This window comes from Cricetulus griseus, chromosome 4 (assembly GCF_003668045.3).
Source record: "Cricetulus griseus strain 17A/GY chromosome 4, alternate assembly CriGri-PICRH-1.0, whole genome shotgun sequence".
In the NCBI taxonomy this organism is placed as follows: Eukaryota; Metazoa; Chordata; class Mammalia; order Rodentia; family Cricetidae; genus Cricetulus; species Cricetulus griseus.
Genome location: NC_048597.1, coordinates 55,190,918 through 55,212,873, shown reverse-complemented (window position 1 = coordinate 55,212,873; position 21,956 = coordinate 55,190,918). Strand labels below are relative to the sequence as shown.

The 21,956-nt window shown below is 44.5% G+C and overlaps 1 protein-coding gene across 4 annotated transcripts in view; it reads right to left on the bottom strand.

Moving 5' to 3' along the window:
- LOC100757073 (kalirin) overlaps window positions 1–21,956 on the bottom strand; it is a 528,077-nt gene that overhangs the window by 402,086 nt on the left and 104,035 nt on the right. For all 4 annotated transcript variants that reach the window (XM_035444595.1, XM_035444596.1, XM_035444597.1 and 1 more), the window contains exons 2-3: window positions 8,786–8,860; window positions 2,487–2,601 (exon numbers count right to left, since the gene is read on the bottom strand). In XM_035444595.1, coding sequence (XP_035300486.1) covers window positions 2,487–2,601; window positions 8,786–8,860 — 190 coding nt within the window. The remainder of the gene's footprint in view (window positions 1–2,486; window positions 2,602–8,785; window positions 8,861–21,956) is intronic.

The window sequence follows — 21,956 nt, the reverse complement described above, 5'->3', positions numbered from 1 at the left end:
TAATAAAAAAGGGGGCACAAATCAGTGACTATCCAACGTAACCTACAGATTTGAGTACACCGGCCTCTAACAAACACTCCATCTCCAAACCAAAACCTATTATTTTCAGCATCCTGGACTGTGACCCAGGATCAATAATTTCTTTTCATTGGAATCATGCACCTGATCTAGCTTCATTTCACACCCAAAAGCCACAACTAGGCAGAGGAGCAGCACACTAAGGTCTCGGTTTTCCTATCACACGTCATAGTCTTTAGAATAATTCCATTGCAGATTCTGTACCTGTGAGTGATGGTGTGTGAGCATCCAGCCAACAGAATTAAGGAATGATTGGTGGGCACAACTGGTTGGTAGACAGCAGCTGCTGCCCACAATCCCAGTGAACACAGGTCCCCTTGTGGGGAGGCAAAGAAGTCACAGACAGTTCTTGCTAGTGAAGATAACAACAGCTTTCCTGCCTCCCACCCTCTGGAAGCTGCAAAAAGCCATGTGACCTGGAGTATGGGGGCCACAGGCTGCCATGCTGGGAGGCAGAGAGCAGCATACAATGTGCCCCTTGCTGATGGTGCTGTCACCTCTCCTTTGTTCTCACAACCTTCCCCTCAGCCTCTCTTGGGTTTAATCTTTTACCCAGCAGAAATCTCTTCCTTTCTTAATTGTTTCTAATCCATTTTGTCCCAGTCTTTGCTTAACAAGTCAGAATGAAGGAAAGTGTGCTCTTCCAACTCTTCAGCTTTTATTCTAAAGAAAGGATGAGCCTGTCTGGGCTGCAGGGATGTCATCAACACAGAAGGAGAAAAATGCAGCCTTTGCCTCTTCTGGGAGTCTAAAAGAACTGAGAGTCCATCATGAGTTCCCACAAAAACTCCTCCAGTAAATTGCTTCAGAGAATGCCTTGACTCACACCTAGTACTGGTGTACTTGGGGAAGGCACTTTTAAAAACTGCTTAGCCCTACAAGGCTAAATTACCAAATCATATAGTGTGATCATGGCTTATTTGGACCACCTCTTTGCTCAGAGTCAGATGGGAATATTTCTTCTCTCTAAAGACCTCCAGGCTCTTTCATTCTCCAGTTCACTCTCAGGCACTCATACTTTAAAGGTTCTTTGGGTATAATCCAAGGTTCTTTCACTGGAGCAGAAGACCCCCTGTGGATATCATCAAGAAAAAAAAGATCCTTTCCCACCTTTGTTTGTTTACGGCCTTCTGCTCGGAGCTCTCCAGGGCTCCACATTCCATTCAACATGTGTCTTAGCATGTGCTACTTAGCATGTAAAACTCCTTTTACCACCTGCCCATCAACAGCCAGCATGCCCTTCACATTTCCTCCCCTGGAGCTTCCCGGAACGCGCTGCTTGCCTCACTTGACACCTGCTTCAAGAACTTAATCAGCACATTATTCAAAAATATCCCAGGTCTCCTCGAGACGACAGAGCAGAATTTAAAGCTCCTCTGACTAATTTACTAATTCTCCCATAAAATGAAAATTCTGAAAGCCCAAGGCATCACTTCTTATCTCCCACAACCAACACTCCACAGGCACCCACTCTGGCTAAGAGAAAGAAAACAGCATCCCAGATGAGCGATGAGTACCAGAGCTGCAGTCAGGAGGGGCATGTCCCAGGCAGGCTCGGCAGCATCTTTGAGAGCTACTAGCATCCAATTTCAGCCCTATCCCTAAACACACATTTAAAATGCCACATGTATTTGCCCAGACTGTTTCTACGGGTTCTTCTGACTGTGACATTCTAACTAGCCAAAGGCCTCTCTCTTCCCTTCCTTCTCAAAGACACAAACCATGTCTGTGGCATATACCTCTAGGGTGGCATCAAGACAGTGTTTTGCTATCTTTCATTAACACCCTTTGCTCTGGAGGAGCTATTCACACCTACAATCTCTATATCAGTGAACCTTAATACCATACATGTGTTACATATATTATCACACACACACACACACACACACACACACACACACACACACACACACTTGCTATCAATCATTACCTTCCCCTTCAGCAATATTACCCTGCTTGAGAAGGCAGGACTGTCATTGAACCATGTACTACTCCTAGGTGAGTGACACAGAGAAGTTATTTGTCCCCAAATCCCAGAGCCATGCATCTATTCAGAGACTCTCAAAGTAACCTCCACTATATAAGCTAGAGTGGGCTAGCCAGAAGTTTTCATGAAAGTAAGCAGCAGCTTCCTATTCCTCCAATCCAGGCCAAGCTGTCTCCTGTGACAGGCCCCACCCACACCAGTCCTTATAGCTTGGGATTCTCACCTCTGCCCACAGTTAGCACTTCCAGATGAATCCCAGCAGGAACAATGGGGAAAATGGGAATGTAGCAAACAATGGCTGATTATGTTCCAGAAACAATTAGAATCCAATCCAAGGGTCCCTGGCAGGCGCATTGGCTGTCTCAACTCTCTGGCATCAGCTCAGCTCCCCCTCCCTACAGACGGTTCCCCTTCACCTTACCTTGGCACGCTGGCCAAATACGTCACAAGTTTCCGAAGGTCTTCCTGTCTTATTCTGTCATGATTGCTTCGGGCAGGGAAGGTCAGGATGGGTCCGCCTCGCTTATCACGGCCCCCTGGAGGGAGCAAGAGGAGGGAGTTTAAGAAAAGCAACCAGGAAAGTCAACTACAGATGAAAAATAATGTGTCCCGAAGGCCAAAAGATTAGGCTGTAAAGTGCCCAGAGAAGTAAGAGCAGGTAAGGTGTACGACTTTGGGAAAGTCTCTTTAGATTTCTGCTGCCTCATCTACAGATGATAAAAATGACGGTGGGCACATGGCAGGGTTATTGTAAGGACAGCAGGAGGAGGCCCTCCGTGAAAAGGAGCACACTCTGCATATGCGAGATGATAAGAAGAGTTGTAGCTGTTCATGTTGAGAAAACAAGCTAGGAAAAGTGCTTGGTCTTAGAAATTTAACCTCCAGTCACTTCTCTTTGCAGACTCCAGTGATGTGGGATCATGCTCCAGGAGCTGATTGTGTGAAAGGCCTCAGAGACATCAGGACAGCATTGCCAGGGGCTTTTCAGACTCATATAAGATACATGGGGAGCTCTCTGCACAGCCCAGAGGCCACCTCTACCCACTGGCTGCCTGAGGTGCCACCTGCTACATCTGATGGAGAAGCACATGAATCTCATTGGAAATACCATGCTCAGGGTCTTACTAAAATACACATGCGAAAAAAACTGGGAGCAGTAAACCAAAATGGCGACCACTGCTTTTATTAGGACAGGCTTCAAGACAGCTACTGCTTCTTTCCTCTACTTTCCAAACTTTCTCTTTGCTATTATTGAGTAATTTAAAAATTCATTTGTTAACAGATACTAAAATTATAAAGCAGACCAAGTTTCTCAGGGCAGGAGTTGAATGGGTTGAAGCTTAAGGACAGTGACTACAGCACGCTGACTCTGTACTAATCAAAGGTCACCCTTCTCTGTAGTGTGATCACAAATGACCACATGCATCTCAAGCATCCACTGACAATCCCCATAGTGAGGACCACAAGGGATTTAATGGGAGAAAGATTGGGGGGCACATGGGTATAGCACCATAGCAACCCTAGAAAGAAGCCTACACTGGCTCATTTAGAAAATGACCTCTTATCTGACTGAGTGGTCCAGGTCCCTCCCAAGTGTGAGCTCAGGCATAATGCTTTTCTAGTCCAGGAACACACAGGTGTCATTGGGAGGCTTGGCAAACAGTGGATCCAGAGTACCCTGAAGAGCAGAGAGACTTCAGAAGGAGCACACCAGGTGGATGACTCCAGGAGTAAAGTGCACACACGTGAGGACTTCAGTACAGATTTCCCAGCATCCCCATAAAATCTGACATGATGAGCTATGACCCTAGCATTTGGGAGACAGACAGATTGATCCCCAGACAGACAGCTAGTGAAGCCAGTCGGTGAGCTAGATGAGATAAAATCCCATATTTGAAAAAACCAAGGTAGAGAACAATTAAGGACACATTTGGTGTTGACCTCTGATCTCTGTATATGCATACATGTGCATAAGCATCAAGACGTAGATGCTCTCTCTCTCAATCTCTCTCTCTCTCTCTCTCTCTCTCTCTCTTCTCTCTCTTTTACACACACACACACACACACACACACACACACACACACACACACACGGTTGGAGGAGGCTGCAGGGAGGAAAGGATTAAACAAAATCAAGCCACTGAGCAAGACCAGGTCCCTCTCTACCCCAGGGGGATGAATTTGTGCAGATACAGACTTAAGCCATAGGTTCTCCCCGCTCCAGACCTTCCATACTCCTCACCCTAGTTCTTTGTAATGATGAGATCACCTTGACTTCATCTGCTTTGGGAGAAGACTTATCTCCCAACTGTTATCCATGATTCACTTGAAGAAAGGAAACAGAAGGGTTAAAGAAACAGTTTCTCAGAAGCTAGGAGAATCTCAGGCATCCTTCTCTTCTAGCCCTGATCTCATCACCCTAAGCATTTTCACTCTTGGAGGTAGGTGTGTGTGTGTGTGTGTGTGTGTGTGTGTGTGTGTGTGTGTGCCACAACTGATAGTTTTCTCCCTGACCTTCCATGGGCATCTTAAAAGCAGGGTCATGGGAACCTGAGGAGCAGAGATTTGGAGAGTTGGTTGGTATGGTCCTCCTGTCAACATGAGACCAGTACTTATTTTCCTGAGAAGAGTTTCAGAATCACAGCTGGAGGTAAGAGTCCGAGTAGTAGGGGTCCTCCAAAGGTGGGAAATTGCCTCTTCTGTCTCCATAGGTATCTCTTTTATATGGATAAAGAGTCAAGAAAAGGCAGCAGGATCAATCCTATCTTTTTCAAAATGGGAAAGACATCCAAGAGTAAAGAGAAAGAATAGGTATAGAGGAGGAGAGCATTACGCTGGAAAGCGGGGACAATGGATGGAATGAGGCCTCACAGAGGGTAGAAGACAAGGATCTAGCACTCAGTTTCTAGGGTTGTGCCTTTCTCTCTATGGCAGGCAACAGAACCCAGGAGGAGAAGAAAATGAAGTCAAGTCATGGAGAAGGACAGCTAAGCCTGTCTCGGAGCGGAATAAGAGACCAAAGTGGCCTCTCACGTTCAAGGTAGGCTTTAGTTACTAAGGAGAAAGCCACGTCAGTAGAAAGCATTCCATGGGGATGGGGGTGGCAGGGGTTCAGAGATAGGTGTTGAGAGGTGGCATGTGTTCTGGGCCCCATTCTGTGATGGCAGAAGAGAGCTATGAAGTCTGTGCATGGCGTGGAGCTGGTGAGGCTGAGAACTGCTCTACTATATCAAGCCGTTCCAGAGAAGAGGGATCCTTTGCCATCTATCTCTGTCAACTAACAGGGGAAAACGGAAAGGTCAAAGGCAAGAGAACAAAACTACAGACAGATACGGAGGTCACGATCATGGATGACCACAGTAAGATGAAGTTAGATTCTGGAGTCGGGAGGCTGATCATCCGTGAAGTTGCATCATTGATAACTGAGATGGATACTGACATTAAAAGGAGAGAAGCAGAGATGAGCATGACGCTCCAATACTGAAGTCGTTGCTTATTCAATGAGAGGAAACATAGGCACATTTAAAACATCACAGATGGTGGCATGATCTTTCATCAGTGGCACCATTCACTTGTGCAACGAGTTCTTGCCCTTTACCTAACTGTGCAACACTTTGGTGGTAGGAGCTACAGGATAAGGATGCAGAGAATGGGGGTGGGGTGGTTGGCTGTTGTAGAAATGTCAATGGCTCTCTTTCCCGATAGACAGGAAAGCAGGGCTGGGGAAGGAGGAAGGCCCAAAGTGAGAGACATTGTTTCATTGACTAAAGTAGGGGGAGGACCTCACACTCTGAGGAGGTACCAGGCTTCAGTTAGGGTAGCAGATGGGAGTAGTGTGGGAGGGAGACACACCTCAGGAAGCATATCAAAAGTTGGATTCACATAACAATAGCTCTGCAGGGTTTTAATGTATTCACACGCATTTTTAAAAGGAACAAGGTTATTTTGTAGTTGCAAATGCCAGGTTAGACTAGATAAAGTTGGTTATTGTAGGATTTTACAGAGCCTTGAAAGGCTAATGTGCTTCGATGCCTGGTCCAAGTCGAGGGTTGGAGAATTTAATATTCAGCAATTCCCAAGCTTCCTTCCTCATTTTCAAACATTGCCTTATGGAACACACTTTGAAATTTTGGGGTCCAGAGTATAAAAGGTTGTTTCCAGTAACATGGAGCATCAGTAAGAACATTGGGAAAAGATGGCAAGGGATCCAAAACCAGAGAAGAAAAACCAGGAGATGGCCAAAGGCAGCAGGTAAGCATGTAAAGATTCTATGAGCCTGAGAGGCAGTGGCTTCTACACAGGAGGGCTGAGCAGAAAGAAGAGATATATATATATGGGTGCTGTGACTTGGAGGCCAGGAACCCACAGCTGTGGGCCATGGAGCACGATGGGACAGGAATGGGACAATAGAGACACACCGAGGGACAGACACAGCCACTCTCACACACGCCCACATGCCCACATACAGAAGTGGTTGGGCTGCCCTGGCCTATTCCAGATGTCCGTTGTCATGGCAACATGCTTTCTTTCACCTGGCCAAAACTGAGATGCTGGCAGAAGAGGGCGGGCCCAGCTAATGGTCCATTTCTCTGCCTACTATGCTCCTTGCTTTGCTCTCAGAATGAAATACAACTGCCACACTGCAATATTTAACCGAGGGGGTGGGTTCTCTACTTGGTTTTATTTTTATGTTTTGTTTTGTGACTCTGAGTACATAGAATAGAGAAATCATTTTTTTGTTTTGTTTTCCTTTTTAGATGCAGTCAGTTATCATCTCCCAATCTCCCTCAGTGCCCTTCCCAGGCATGGGAGGGCAACATTCCCTAAGCCCGGAAGCTCCTGACAAGCATGGATGAGTCAGGCTGGGCTTGTGCAGGCACACAGCAGTGAGTGGCATACTGCCAGGCCCCTTACCTTCTCCAGGAAGTTCCTGCCTGGCTTATCCTTGACTGCTTTCATAGCAAACTGCTTCCACGAGTCCCATAAAGGTAACTCCCTATGTCTTAATGGGCTTTCCCAGGCCTGGCTGGGCCCCATTCACATTCTAATTGACTGTACATAGGAAAAATGAGCCATAAACAAGCAGACAAGGGTCCTCATGTCAGAACACACTATGTCTGTCTTCACAGTCCCTGATGGATGCTGAACAAGGTGGTGTCAGAAGCCATGGGCTAAGTCTAGAAAGGCCTCTGGAGGAGGGAATGTAACTTGGAGAGGAGAGGATCAAGGCACCCTCGGGAAGGAAAACATTTAGCATGAAATAAACAGGGACATCAGCAGGATACTCAGGGTATAGGAAGGACATCATCTTGACTGAGGGCCATAAAAATTGAAGGAAGTGGACTGCAAGCCTGTACTGGGAGACGAGGGTATGAGGCCTGGGACATATCGATGCACGGAGACCACTAGGACTTCCACACAGGCTCCTTCCACACTTCAGCAAGCACTCCAAACCCTAGTGCAGCCTGAGACTTGCCACACGCATGCCTCTATGCTGAAATCACATCGCAGGATCCTCCTGAAGGTTGTTCTGCTATGCTTCTCCATCTCAGTAGGAGGGGCTCACTACCTAACACAGCAGGGCAAGGCAGCTTTTGGATCTCTGTTGTCTTAACAGCAACAACTGTGAGGAAATACCATTTCACCCACTGTTGAGGATGCATGTCTCTGAAAAAGGCTCCTGTGTACCTGGCACAGGCCTGCCTCCCTTCCCATACCACACTGCACTTCTCCTTTCTGGTAAGGAGAAGACAACTCAAATATGGTTTCCCTTTCCACAGAGGAATCCCCTCTCCTCTCTCCTTCTCTCCCTTCTCTCTACTATGGTTGACACATCAGCTGAGCGCCTGTGGGGTGAGTCATTATATATGGGAGCATGCTCACTCATGCCCTGTGGCTGCATGGCCATTCACACAGACAAGACAAAGTCTCCAGATATAAAGGCACTGTCTATGAGATGTAGCACCAGGACCTCTCTCTCAAGATGAGGACTCTGCGCTGCTCCCACTGTCACCACCCAGCTCAGGCCCAGGGTCTGCCAAGTTCTGATCCAGAAGGTCTCCAGTTCAGCTGCCAAGTTTGTGACATCATGGGAAACAAACATTATACCTAACCAAACACATATCTATGTTCCAGTCAAACTATTTGCAAGAGGCAGTAGTTGTTGGCCTGAAGGCTGAAGATAGCTGATGCCCAAATTCCATGCCCAGAGGCCCAGGTACATAAGATAGGCTGGGAGAGATGTGTGGAATAAATATTTGGAAATTACCATTCAGAAAACAACAAACAAGCAAACCAAGAACAAAACCTGAGAATACAAACACTTGAGTTCTATGTGCTAAGGAAATAGATAAGGAGAAGTCTAAGAAACAGCAGACAAAACTCTGGAGAACATGTGGAGTGGATACTCTCTTCCTACTGGAACCTCTCACAGTGCCACAATGGCCCTGCCAGAGGGGGCAAATCAGGCATCAGTGTGTGAGGTGCATGTGGACATGTCTGCTGTTGCAAGTGTCCTCTAGAATCTCCAGGTGAGATCAGAGACCTCTGAGCCTGGCACCGTAGGGAGGAAGAAGCTGCTACAAGCTTAACTGCCAGTGCTTCTCCTCTCACAGGTCCGCAGAGGTGAGTGTGTGTGTGTGTGTGTGTGTGTGTGTGTGTGTGTGTGTGTGTACACAAGCACATTGACACACAGCTCAAGGAACATCTGCAGATACTCACCAGACACAAAGGCCACTTTCTCCTTTAGAATGGGAAGGACATCAGAAGCTTTCAAACCATCATTCCGAAAAGATCCTGTAGGACAAGAAAACAGAAACAGGATAAAGATGTCTGCAATCGTTTAGGTCCCAAGGTCCCACTCTCAGTCTCCCAGATCCATCATCTGGGCTTATACAGGTCTGTAGCCCAGCCCAATACAAGGAGCATCCCCATCATAATGGGATTAAAGCCATTTTCTCTTGGCCCTTTTCAAGAGAGAACAGTTCAAGTCACCCCCTCCCGGCTACACACTCACACACACACACACACACACACACACACACACACACACCAAGTAGTAAACTTCATGCCCCAAGGACAGCATCAGATGCCCTGTGGTTGCTGAGTGACTTGAAAATCGCAAGATGTTTTTAAAGCATGTTTGCACCTCTAGCACCTAGCACACTGTCACACAGACAGCATGTAGTTCGTACCTGGTGAGTTAGTTCACTGATATCAAAATAGTTTACAGAATCCTGAATGACATCTTCTTTCGAATAAATTGTTAGACTTCATTTTACACACGGGAAAAATAACCTACAAAAACCCAATAGCTGCAAGCAAAATAGGGATGACATCCACCCTCACCCCTAATGTTACCACTAGTCCTCCATAGAATCTCCTGAAGAAGTGTACTTTGTCGGTCTGGTCCTTTACTCTTACTTCTTGGTTGTAAAATTTCTTCCAGGGTCTAGCCAAGTTCCTATTAGGGGGCTGGAGGCAGACACCAGGAACTTACCCAAATTGGAAAAAAAAGATTTACTAGAAAAACTGTAGCCCTGAAAGGGCAACTCAGTCCATATGAAGAGTGTGGGAAGGGAGGACCAGCTTTTACACATACACAAAACCCCAGGCTAGCCCACTGTGACCCTGGTAGTTAACCTGAGTGTCCCACAAGAACTCTGGGGTCTCTGCTGTGTATCACCATTAAGACATCATACAATGGTTCTCACAAGAAAGCAGTTCTATCAGCTCAGTGCTATAGAGCCAGGGATCATGAACACTGTTCTAGCATTTTTGTCCACACGCTGTAAGGCCAAGTCTGAAACAAGCTTTTCTCTACCTTCAGTCTCTCTTGACATCATATGAATTCTATCAACAAACCAGGAATTAGTTCAATAGCCCAGGGAAGAGGAAATTTCATGCCCCATGTACACCCAACCAAGGGAGAGAAAGAGGTATGTCACGAAATGCCAGCGTCCAAGGTCAGAGGTCATAATCTAACCCCAATCACATTTCCAGTGTCTGACCATTTCATCTCTTTCTACCTTTTCATGTTTCCCTGATGTAGTGAACCTTTTATTCAGCAATTACATCTTTTCAGAAGTTGACACATGCTATCTGATGCGGAGTAATAGCTGCAGGCTCACTGAGCTGCAGTGAAGAAAAAAGAAACACTGACAAAGAGAGTTCTGACTTCAAAGACCCAAGCCTTGTTTTATACCTCCTACCCTTAGTTTCTTCAGATAGCAAGGCTCAAATCTTATCTCCCACACCAAAAACTATTACATCTCATGAAAGGTACTAATTAGCATCAATTACTACCAAATTTACAGATAGTTCCTATGACTTGCTCTGTTTTTTTCTTTTCTTCCTCACACAGCATGAAAACATTTTTGCTTCTCAATCACCTTTGCCTCATGACATTACAGTATCAAAAAACTTATTTTTACAAGTGAAATATATTTTCCTCAGTTTTTAAAAACTCTTTACATCAGTATGAACACTTAATTTCTATAAAAAAACTAATATAAAAAATAAATTCTATCCTGCCTTTTTTCTAGACTATTTAAAGTTCAAAGTAAGCCAGGGCTGTGATGCAGGTCTGTAACCCCAGCTATGAAAGAGGGCAAGGCAGGGTGGTTACAAGTTCAAGACCAGCCTTGGCAACTTAATGGAAAGATTGGGTTTTCCCCCTCAGCTACAGAGAGGGAAACCCTAGTCTCATCCTTCTCTCTCTCTTCCTTCTCTCTTCAAGGTCCAGGACTGGGAGGATGGCAAGCCATTCCTTCATGTAGCTAGTGATCATGGACTCTGGTAAATGTCAATCTTGAACTGTCTAAGATTAGTAACCTTTCATTTCCTGGGCCAGAGGCCTCCCCAGACAGTTCAGACTATGGCTGGGCCATGTGCCTGACTGTGTGCCCACCACAAGAACTCCCAAAGTACCCAGATTTACTAAACCCATTACTAGGAAGTAATCGTTCCCAACTGCAGCAGCAAGATTTTTCACATCATAAAGGCATTTGCTTGGGGGTCTTTTTAAATAAAAGTTCCCTTAGTGGTTTAAATCAGTTTTTCATTTGCCAAAAATTGAATTACAAATAACTTTTCAACAATACATGCATTATGTAAAGCCAAGTAGAGCTAAACTAATTAGCTCAGGGGCTTAGAAACTGGTGACCTTGCATATAAAACCTATTTGCACTGGCTGAAGAGCCTATGTATGAATTCCCCCAGGACCCTTGTGAAACCAGCTGTTAGAATATATAATAAAGGGTACGTTCATTGACAGCTAACTCAAACAGGACCAATGAAATTGGAACATGTTTTCACTATCAGGTACACATCCCAGTAGACTCCTGGTAAATGATCAATAAATATTTGATGAAAGAATAAGTGACTGAAAGTTACCCCTTCCTAAAATGAGGTGCACGAAGCCAGTGGCATCACCTGTCATATAAACCCTAGCGATCCAAGTAGATGCTCTCCAGGATGTCTGTCTCTCAGCTCTAATGCTCTAAACCTTTCTAAGTTCCCTCTTCATATTTATCAGCTTTCACAATCAAATCACTATCAGAGCAACGTGTTTTGAAAGGATGTATTGAAAGCGAATTCCTCATTTAGTCTCAGTGTGCTTTGTAAAACTAGAACAACTCCTCCCTGGCTTCCTGGCCCATTCTGTTTTTGGATCAGCCAGGGGCCAGAATTGTTGCAGGTAGACCAGTTGCTGAAATGGAAGAAAAGTGATAGAAGAACTCTGTAAGCACTCATGCCTTGCAGGAGGCAGCTAGCACCACAACTGTTATTTCTGACACAAAGTGTATGTGATAACACTATTAGCCTATGAACACTACACCAATGGTAGATCAGCTTTGTCCTTACGAAACAGAAGATCCATTACTACCTCTATGGAAGGCCTGAGAAGAAATAAAAGCCCCTAACTCCTTGGCAGCCCTATATGGGGAAAACAAAACAAGTCAGCAGGAACCCTTGTGGACCTGACCCAATGTGGGTGTTGTGCTTTCTCTTAAGGACAAAGGCATGCTTGGCTAGCTTTCAGTGCTAAGCCCACCACATTCATGTCCTGCTGCTGTCAGAATTACAAGCCTGCTGTTCTGTTAATTAGCAAAGTTGAAACACTCTGCATCTATTAAGGAAGTAAAAATTACCACCAGCATCCCCCCAGGACCCTTCAGTTCGGGTCTCTTCCCAGCCCTGTGTCTGCTGCTCATTGCCCTGCACCTAGAGCAACATGCTCACACTGCTGCCTGGTCCTCCTCACATTTTCCTCCTCATTGCTTCTCATATGTAAAACACCATTGGTCCTCACTCTGGCACCCAGCCTGTACTTCTGGCCTTAAGGAAGAGCAGGGCCGGGCCTTGTGCCATGGGCCCTGCCCATGGGTTTTTGGGCCTGGGAAAGCAGTGACTCCCTTAAGGAAGCAGAGTGCTTGGGCTCCATGCCAATCTCCTCCAGAAAGCAATCCTGATTGAAACAAACACAGAAACAAACAACTGAGTGAGCATTTGGTGATTGTTCAAAAGTGTAAGCTGCCAAGAAACCCATGGACTGCTCTTTATTTCCTTTTGGTTTTCAGTCATGCTTCCACAATTTGCACTTATTTAAGAGTGACTGTGTAAGCTTTTCAACATTGCTTCAAGTGGGTCTGAGCCCTATTCCTCCACTAAAACGACAAACTTCCCAATGCACAGGTAGGTCCCTGCCTCTTCTTTCCGTTCATCCCATTGTATTCTGCGCAGTGGTGTCCTGTCTCTGTTTAACAACTGGTTGTCCTATTGACATACCTGTCTATCTTTTCTTGGAAGCCCCTGGACACCAAGACCCATTTCTTATTTGTCTTGGTACTACCACAGTCTAACACAAAGCCTACCTAGCACATAATAAGCACTCAACAAGGAGACTCATATATAAATGACCCCAGGAAGAGAGAAACATCAAAATCACACTCAAATCAGTGTTGGCTAAATGAGCCCCTAGGGTGCTCAGTAGCAAGACAAATTTATTTTCTGCAGCAGTTAAATCAATGTCTTGGTGTCACTTCAAAAGGATTCCTGATGGCCAGCCTTAGAATCTTCCTCTTCAAAGCAATGGCCATTATCTACTACCTAGGACTTGACAGAAATCTAGGATCCCAGTTCCCACTAAAGACCCATAAAATCAGAACCTACATTGGAACAAGAACCCAAGTGACTCTAATCACACATTATGAGGTAAATCCAGCCTCAGAGAAACTGTCTTCACCCAGTCTAATCAAGGATTTTGCTATCATCTCTAAGGTTCCCCTGTCTCCTACTGACCCACCATAAGAAGATTCCTCCCCCTGCCCAGGGTTTTAGAGATTCAGGTCTTAACTGTAATCCATCACTTACATCCTATGCTGTAATAAAAAATTACCCAGAATATATGTATTAATAATTAATCTTCCAGGCCACTGAGACTGGACCATGTCTTGTTTTGAAGAGAGTATTTGTAAACCACTCCCATTAAATGCCCAGAATCTAGTACCTTAATCCATTGCCCCATGCAACAAATATCTGATTTTTCACAACAAAAATACTGTTTCTTATTTTCTGAGATCTGTCTTCTTGCTCTCATATTGTCAGCGATCGTATTTACAGATCAAAACACCATCTTTTAGTGATCGTATTTACAGATCAAAACACCTAAAAGACAGGAGAGCCAACTTATGCCTCTCTATCCCAGCTGATCCCTGACCCACAAAGCCTTGAACACCAAGCAATGCCTGATAGGGAATAAAGAAAGAACTGGTGCTAACCCAGAGACTACCACATCCCATGAGCACATGGTGCTCATTTCATGAAAGTCCCCCCAGTGAGGGGGAGACCCACTTTCTGTCATCTGGTAATGTATAGCCCCAAATACTCAGTGCTATTTCCCCCTAATCCTGGGTATCTACCAGAGTCTGAGGAAAAGATACTGAGATTCTGATAAAGAACTCCATCCCCCCACCCCACCCTCCACCTAACCACACAGTATCCGTGCTATCCTAATGATGGGTGTTAGCCATCCAGTATCCATGCTACCTGATAATGGGTACCGCCTATCACTGAGGTGCCCAAACAGAAACATGGGTAGCATCCTAGACATTCATCTCTCCATCACACTTTTCAATGCAGGCATTCAATTATGTTCACTCTGCCTACTAAATCTCTCTCAAATCCATCATTTCTGTGTGGTTTCCCTGACTTCTCAATCAAGTTGCACTGTCCCAAGTTGTACCTTATCATTCTTGAATGGCATCTATTTCTTTCCCTTTCACTCCTCAGTAACTGATCCTGACATCTCTGGGGAAAGGACCTTATCATACTCACTGTTCTGCCCCCACACCTAGCACAATGCCTGCCACACAAAAGGGACAGCCAAACTGAACACACACAGTTCCAGTGAGCTCAGAGGCGAGCTGGAGGTGGATGGTCAGGACAGGCTCACCCACAAGAGGATGTGGACCAAATTTCGAATGAGAGAAGGGCATAAGACAGATTGGCAGGGACCCAGGTACTGTGCCATGGATGGGTAGAGTTTACTGCTGAATAGAAAAACAGAGTAGAGGTTCTAACAGGTAGGGAAAGGAGCTCTGTAGTCTGATTCCCAGAAGTCGATCCTCAGAGAAACTGCATGCGTCTTGGGAGTCACAGAGAGCCAGCTCTCTGAACTGCATCAAGTGGCTGAGAAGAGAGGGAGAGGAGCATTCAGCTGGTCCCAGAGGAAAGCTGTGGCTCAGAGCAGGGTTGTGCTCCGTAGGCTCTGACGTCAAGCTCCAGGTCACTCCTGATCTGTGGATGAGGCCAGGGGAGATTCAGACACAAGGCTGATGGTAGAAATCTCTTCTGACCTTTGCCCTAAGTTCCAAGAGAATCCATCAGGACGTTTGTTCCAAATTACTTCCAGAAGCCAGCCAGGCCAGCAGTAGGCTGGTGGCTTGTGTAAGACCCTGTAAAGACCCTTTATAGAACTGAATCATGAATGGAAGAGACTTCCACATGGTCTCTCCTGTATAGTGAATAGATGGTTTAGGTGAAGACATTGCAACAGGGGCCACAGTTAGCAGAGGACCTATTAGTGGCAGAGGCAAGATGCCCATCTCCCTCGTTCTCTTTCCAAAGTCAAAAGAGAAGGAAAGAGAAGTGAAAGAAGTAGGGGTGACAACAGACAGGGTGGGAACTGAAGAGAAAGGTAAGTGTGCACGTGCAGAAACGGAGCAAGTAAGTATTTTTCCTCTTTACAGATGAGCTATTGAGGAAATAGCCTGGTGGGAAACCCCAGCAAATAGAAACATATTTCTTGGAGGTCTCCTTAAAACAGCTACCATCGAGGCAGGAAGTATTCGCCAAGAGGAGTACACCTGGCAGATGGATGTTAACAAGAAAACAAAGCAATGGAGTCCCACAGGCCTCTCCCCAGCCTGGAAATGCATCCAGCCTGAGTAAGGCCCAGCCATCATCCTCATCCTCACCACCCACAAATGTCAAACAGTGCTGGAGTCATCCCATCTCCCTACCCTGAAGGTATGGAGGAAAAAAAAAAACAGTGCAGTAGAATTCTCCTCTCTGGCCATTAAACTCCCAAGCAAAGGACATTCAGGGTCCTCTGCTAGCCTGATTTCAGTGTACACGGAAAAGAACACAAAGGGCTCCTCTTCTGGCATTTGCTAAATACTGAGTTTCCTAAACCCATGACCAGGTCTTATACAATGCGAAGCAGTAGCCAGTTACTAGGGACAATAACCAAGGTGGGCAGACTGTACACAAAGGAGAGTCCATGTTTATCTTCTCCCAGCTCTGACATACCCTTGAATAGAAGGAACACTTTCTGGACACTGAAGTGTAGCATGCCTTCCCTCAGCACCTTCTCTACCTTTCCACGACACCGGGCTGGGCTGGCTCCTCCGGCCTCATGCAGGTCATTCCTCACTGCCACATCTGGCTCTCTCGACCTTAGCCTGACTCCTGAGGGCAGGGCCAGGTTCTTACCCAGATGGCTTTAGTGCCTAAAGCACAGTTGGTGTTAACTGCAGGAACTGAGCCCCTCAGACCCACAGCGCTACGGAGCCTTCCACACAGAGGCCCTGGCTGCTGTGCCTCTCTCTCCTGTTAGCCCTTTCTGCCTATTCCGACCCCCACCTTCATCTTTCTCCTCCTCCCATACTTCCACGTGAACTCTAATTGGAGCCAATTTCAATATTAACTTCTAAAGTCAATATTAGATATAAAGGCCCAGCTAATGGGCTACTTTTAAAAAGCAGAAATGTGTAATACTTGCCACTGCTAAATTAGCTCTATTAAAGATCACTTATAATTAGCACTTTAAACGTGTGGGTAACACCTCTCTAAGCCCGGCTAATGAGCAAACTGTTTCTGTTTATTCTTCACAAGACTTAATACTATCTGGAGTTGAGACCTCAACTGCAATTCACACTGCCTCATTCTCCCCCCCCCCCAACAGAAAGTTGGCATCCTTGAGTGCAAGGCAAACACCAGAATGTGACCACTTCAGATGTGCCTGTCTATCCATCACTTTCCCCATATTCTTGATCAGGTTATTTAAAGTGCTCGTGCTATATGTATCATTGACCAATGCTTCTGCAAGGGATCCCCGAATAACACTGAACACGAGGTTGCTGGTGATGAACACAAGTCAACTATTGAATATTAGCAATATTTTTGCTATTATATTTAGAGAGAGCTGAGAGGCCAGTGCTGTAGCAGTTCAGGCATGCAAAACACTTGCTCCCTAGGACTCAGTTCCCCTCCTGATTCTCAGCAAGAATATCAGTTACTGATTCTAAAAAGCAAGCCTTGACTGCATTATAATGGAGGACACTCAATCAGATGTCAGCCTGACATGGCCTGGGACCTCTCTAATGCTCTCTCTTCTCCTGCCCTTGCCCCCATGTCCTGAAATGTGGACATGATGTGGACAGCACCAAAGCAAACAAACCCACGACAACAACAGTCCAAAAGCCACCTGGGAAGCTCAGGGGAAGAGACCCTCATGGGAACTTCACAGAGCAGTCCCAATGGATGCTCAGGGAAGGGCTTCTCCCTACTCCACCCCCACTGTTTCATGTTACTTCATGCTCCTGTTATGGCCCAGGAGTGGAAGAAATGTCACGGGAACACAGCAGCACAGACTGGATCCATAAATTAGGGTCACAGTAATAAGCATGCTTATAGAACTGCAGTCCAAGGCATTATCCCTTTCCCAGGCAACTGTGCCGCTGTCCTAGGTTCTGAAGTCATGTATGATTGCTACTCCACATGGCTGCTGTCCAGGCTGTCCCAGAATATGTGAACCAAACGAGATAGCAGCTGAGAAGAAAGAGATGCTATGCTGTGTCCCAAAGAGGAACATGCGTGATGAAATTCTGCAAGAACATGGGCAAATGAGGGCTAATGATTACTGCAGAGAACCAAAAGGCTTGGCTTGTTACTGCTTTCAAATCAGAGAACAAGAAAGGCCTGTGTGTGTGTGTATGTGTGTGTGTGTGTGTGTGTGTGTGTGTGTGTGTGTGTGTGCGCGCGCGCGCGCGCGTAAGATCCAGAGATCTGGGATGATGATCGTAGGAGGAGGCATGTAAGAGCAGGCCACTTCAGGGTAGGAACACACATGCACACTCTCCACAGACGACCCCAAGATCCTGCTCCATAGCTTAAATAATAAACCTTGTTTTCCATAAACACACACACACACACACACACACACACAGAGAGAGAGAGAGAGAGAGAGAGAGAGAGAGAGAGAGAGAGAGACATCATTGAAATGAGATGGCACAAAGCATGTATGTATGTCACCCAATACATGTCTGGAATTATAAATCAGTAAGTTAACCATATCCAAAGTGGATGGGTTGGCCCTGAAACAATTCCTAAAGTTTTAAGCAAGTTTGAAATCTCTCCTGAAGATTTTTGTCTTAGCCACCTAAACATGCCTGATTAATTAAGTTTAACATTCATTGAAAACTGTGTCAAAAAAGGTTATCATCACTGTGGGAATAATATAAGATTCCTGATAGCAAGGAATGTTTGGTTTAGGGGGAAAGTCAGACATGTAATTTCAATGTCACATAAGAAACACATTATAGACCAGGCAGTGGTGACATATGCCTTTAATCCCAGCACTTGGAAGACAGAGACAAATGGATCTCTGTGAGTTCAAGGCTAACCTGGTCTACAAAGTGAGTTCCAGGACAGCCAGGGCTGTTACACAGAGAAACCTTGTCTTGAAAAACCAAAAACCGACCAACCAAAAAACCTCCGAACAAACAAGAAAATACATTGTAGAGGTACTGGGGGACATATTCAGAGATTTACAAAAAGATAACAGGACAAAACCGCAGCCTAAGAAGGGAGCTAGTGATGAAATAGCAAGTAGAGCAGAAGCAAAGGGTTGTGGAAGCGTCACCAAGGTCCTAGGTTAGATGGGATAGTGACAAATCTGTCTACAGCGTCTTGGAGTCAGAAAGGCAGTGAAGTCAGAAGAAGCTTTCCTGAGACCTGAACATTCTCCAGAGTAACAAAGACTGAGTTAATGTCTGTTAGAGATAAAGCACAAAGGCCTCCCCATGGAGCCGCCATGACCAGAGCCCAGCATGAGCTGGCGAGTGGCCAAGATGAGGACAGAGGCCAGAAAGTAGCACAATGTCAGTGAATGGAGTAACTCACAAAACTGGAACAGAAGTGGGTGCCTCACCTTCCCACGGCACACCTGCAAGTCACGCTGCTCAATGGGTCTTACAGACGTGGCTTCAGTGAATTTACATGGCTACAGTCCTATGGACTGGCCCTGTCACTTCTTTCCTAACTCCTACTCTCCCTCCCCCAAGTCCCTATGAATCTATCTGTGTTCTACATGAAGACATGCAGGTCCAGGTGACATTTCTGTGAAGCATGCTATAACAACATACTTTGAAAGCAGGGACACTGTCTAGATGAAGGAGCCCCAACATCACCTGTAGGCAACTTCAGAGTCACACGGGAGGCCATAACTCCTTTAGGGAAAAAGGAAGAGAAGCATAAGGCAGCCCATGTCCTAACTTTGAACTGTCAGGCAGCAGTGAATAGAAGGTTCACAGAAAAAAAATGAGAGCAGTTAAGTTGCTTTTCATATACAACATATACTCCATACTCTAATTTCTGCCTGTACCAGGAACATCAACTCCCAAATTGCTCAGATTCTCTCTGAAACACTCTCCTTCCTATCCTCAGCAACCCACAGGAAGCTGGACATCTGGTCTACTTTGTTTCCAACTTCATGAAAAAGAGGGAGTCCTTATCAGAACCAGGAGACCATAAGGTTGCTCTGCCCACTGATGAATGTACATATGTGCCCAGCATATAGACTACATGCTAAGACCAAATCAGTGTGAAGTTGTGGAGTTAGGGTGTTTCACACAGCTTTACACTACTGAAAAGTCAGGAGCAAGCTACAAGTTTAACCTCAGAGGATTTGTTAAATAAGCAGAGATAAATCCATTCAAAGCACTACAACACTAAGAATATCCACTGTTGTAGAAACCTCGCAGTATATTGTTAAATGGGAAAAACAGAGTATAGACTACAATGTATAAGGTGATCCCAGTTGCATAAACACAGGTTTCCATCTGCATAAAAACCACATACAGATAATGCACACCGTGATTATTTCTGAAATCTGCTATTATTGCTAATTTTGTTAATGTTTCTTAAATGTTTTCTGTTTAAATTTTATCATCAACAATTAGGAAAAAAGCAAATTTCTTCATTTGTATATTTATCTTTCACATACAACATGTCTAAACTTTCATACAGTTTAAAGGTTTAATAATCAAATTACAGATACAACATCTGCAAATGGCATTTTAAAGACAAGCTTATTTAAAGCTGAGGACAACTGTTATACATCTGTTCATTCTGATGCAATTTTGTGGCAAATAAAAAATGTACCATTTACAACAGATAAATCTGTCCTACAATTGAGAGAGCTGTAGTTCAAATAAGTAATAAAAGAAAATTTCATTTTCATTAAATATCAAATATATGCCATGGATGCAAATAGTTTGTTCCAAGAATTTGAGATGTTAAGGACTCAATGAAATCAACATGTTTCTGTTTATGAGCCATCTCTCATAAGTGAATATCTGCTAAGTAAATCTCTAAATGCATGCTGTGTATCAATGCATGATTTTCAACTAGATATTCAACTAGAAGAATAAGTGCATGAAAATACTTAAACATATTTTAGAAAAAGATAAATGATGTTGAGCCTGCCCTACTAGATTTTAAAAGATATTTTTAAAACCACAATTATTAAAAAGGTGGAACAGACAAAAGCAATGTCAACCATTTAACCCAAAATTGCCTGTATAATATTTTAAGATTATAAACAAAATAAACCAAGGAAATGAGATGTTGGAGAACACAGCTGCAAGACACAGGGGAAGGGAGCCAGGAATACTGCTTACTTCTCACTCTGAAAAATGTGGAAAGAACATGAGTAAGCATTATGGGAAAGAAGGAAGCAGATAAGAAATATTTGAAAAAAGTAGTCAACCTAATTAACAATCAAATGAATACAGTCTAAACAATGAGACCACTTAAATTGCAAACTTAAGCCTTTGAAAAGGCAAGAATCCTCAGGGTTGGCCTGAGGGCAGTTACATCCCTCTTCTTCTCCATCAGGGAAAGCGACATTGCCATACCCTTTCTGAAGGCAGTGGGTATAACAAATAACACAATGAATCCTCTTTTGGGTAGCCAAGGAAGGAGAATATTTATAAAACATGAGCTAGATATCAGTGGAATAGCAGTCAGCCACTACCATTAAGTCATCTTTAATACCTCAGAAGTAACCTGTGAAGGAAACGTTAGGATGTGGATGACGCGGGCACCGTTTGTGTCAGGTTGGATGGAGGAAGACTGCTGTCAACTACATTTTAACTTCAGAATTGGCGATTTGATAGGATCCCATTATTTATAAATGAATGCACTTCTGAGCTGTGGGGTTAGGGGATAATTGATGGTCTTCCAAACACTTTTCTATAGTTTTTAACTTTCTACCCTGAAAATGTATCAAAATGATGTTTTTTTTTTAATTATATAAAGACCATATAAATAGTCAAGTTGTTCACGATGGTATAGACCTGTAGTCTTAGCAGTCAGGAGGCTGAGGTGGGAAGACTGTGAATTTGAGGATAGCCTTAAAAAACCCCAAAAAACAAAAAATCTGTCTCAGAAAAGGAGAAGGTGGGTAGAAAGGGAGAAAGAACGGAAAGGAGATAAGGAGGAAAAAGGGAGGGAGGCAAGGAGGGAACAGGCTGTAAACTCACATCTATTTTAAACCACCTCCACCTTCTCTTTTCTAGACGTTCCCAAAGGCACAAAACACAAAAGCAAAACTAAACAAATGGGATCACAACAAATAGAAAGCTTCCACACAACAAAGGAAAAGATTCCCTAAAGAACAAAGGGAAGTATTTCCAAACTACCCATCTCACAGGAGTTGACAATCTGGTAGGATCTCAAAATACTAACAGATGAACTGATTTTTAACAAGGGAAACAGGCCTAAATAAGATTCCTCAAAAGATATACAAATGGCCAGTGGGTAGATGAAAAGTGTCCCTTATTACCAGCCACGAAGGAAATGCAAATCAAAATGGTAACTAAGTACCACTTGCTCCAGTGTGAGTGTCTTCACTCAGGACTAAAGTAAACACATATGGACAAAAGTATATACATGGCACAAACTGGAGTCAATGGATTATGACATAAAAAAATAAAGACTAAAGACAGCAAGTATTGATCAGGATGCAGAGAAAAGGGATTATTGCTCATTGTTGGTGGGGATATAAATCAATCTAACCACTGTGGTAACAATGTGAAAGTTCCTA